The following is a 224-nucleotide window of genomic DNA, read 5'->3' on the forward strand; positions in this document are numbered from 1 at the left end:
ACCAGAAAATAGAAATGTAAAATAAAGTGCTGCCCTAGTTGTCCCTGCCGGAGACTCCCACGCAAGAGGGTTGTCCCTTGGGACTTGCACGGGGGACACGTGGCCAAGCTGGCCTGGAGAAAGAAGAGGGGTGGCTGCTCTTACCCGTGGTTGTCGTACTGTAGCCGGGTGACCACCCACACGCAGACTGTCAGCATGGGGACGCCTGGGAGGACAGGGCCAAG

General features: G+C 58.5%; 1 protein-coding gene across 1 annotated transcript in view; it reads right to left on the minus strand.

Moving 5' to 3' along the window:
• Nucleotides 1-144: 144 nt before the first annotated feature.
• LOC104626595 (vasoactive intestinal polypeptide receptor 1-like) overlaps nt 145-224 on the minus strand; it is a gene marked incomplete at its 3' end in the record, with an annotated part of 3,706 nt that continues 3,626 nt past the window's right edge. Inside the window, exon 6 of the mRNA XM_010294546.1 lies at nt 145-205. Coding sequence (XP_010292848.1) covers nt 145-205 — 61 coding nt within the window. The remainder of the gene's footprint in view (nt 206-224) is intronic.

The sequence above is a fragment of the Phaethon lepturus genome, unplaced genomic scaffold (assembly GCF_000687285.1).
Source record: "Phaethon lepturus isolate BGI_N335 unplaced genomic scaffold, ASM68728v1 scaffold33679, whole genome shotgun sequence".
Lineage (NCBI taxonomy): Eukaryota > Metazoa > Chordata > Aves > Phaethontiformes > Phaethontidae > Phaethon > Phaethon lepturus.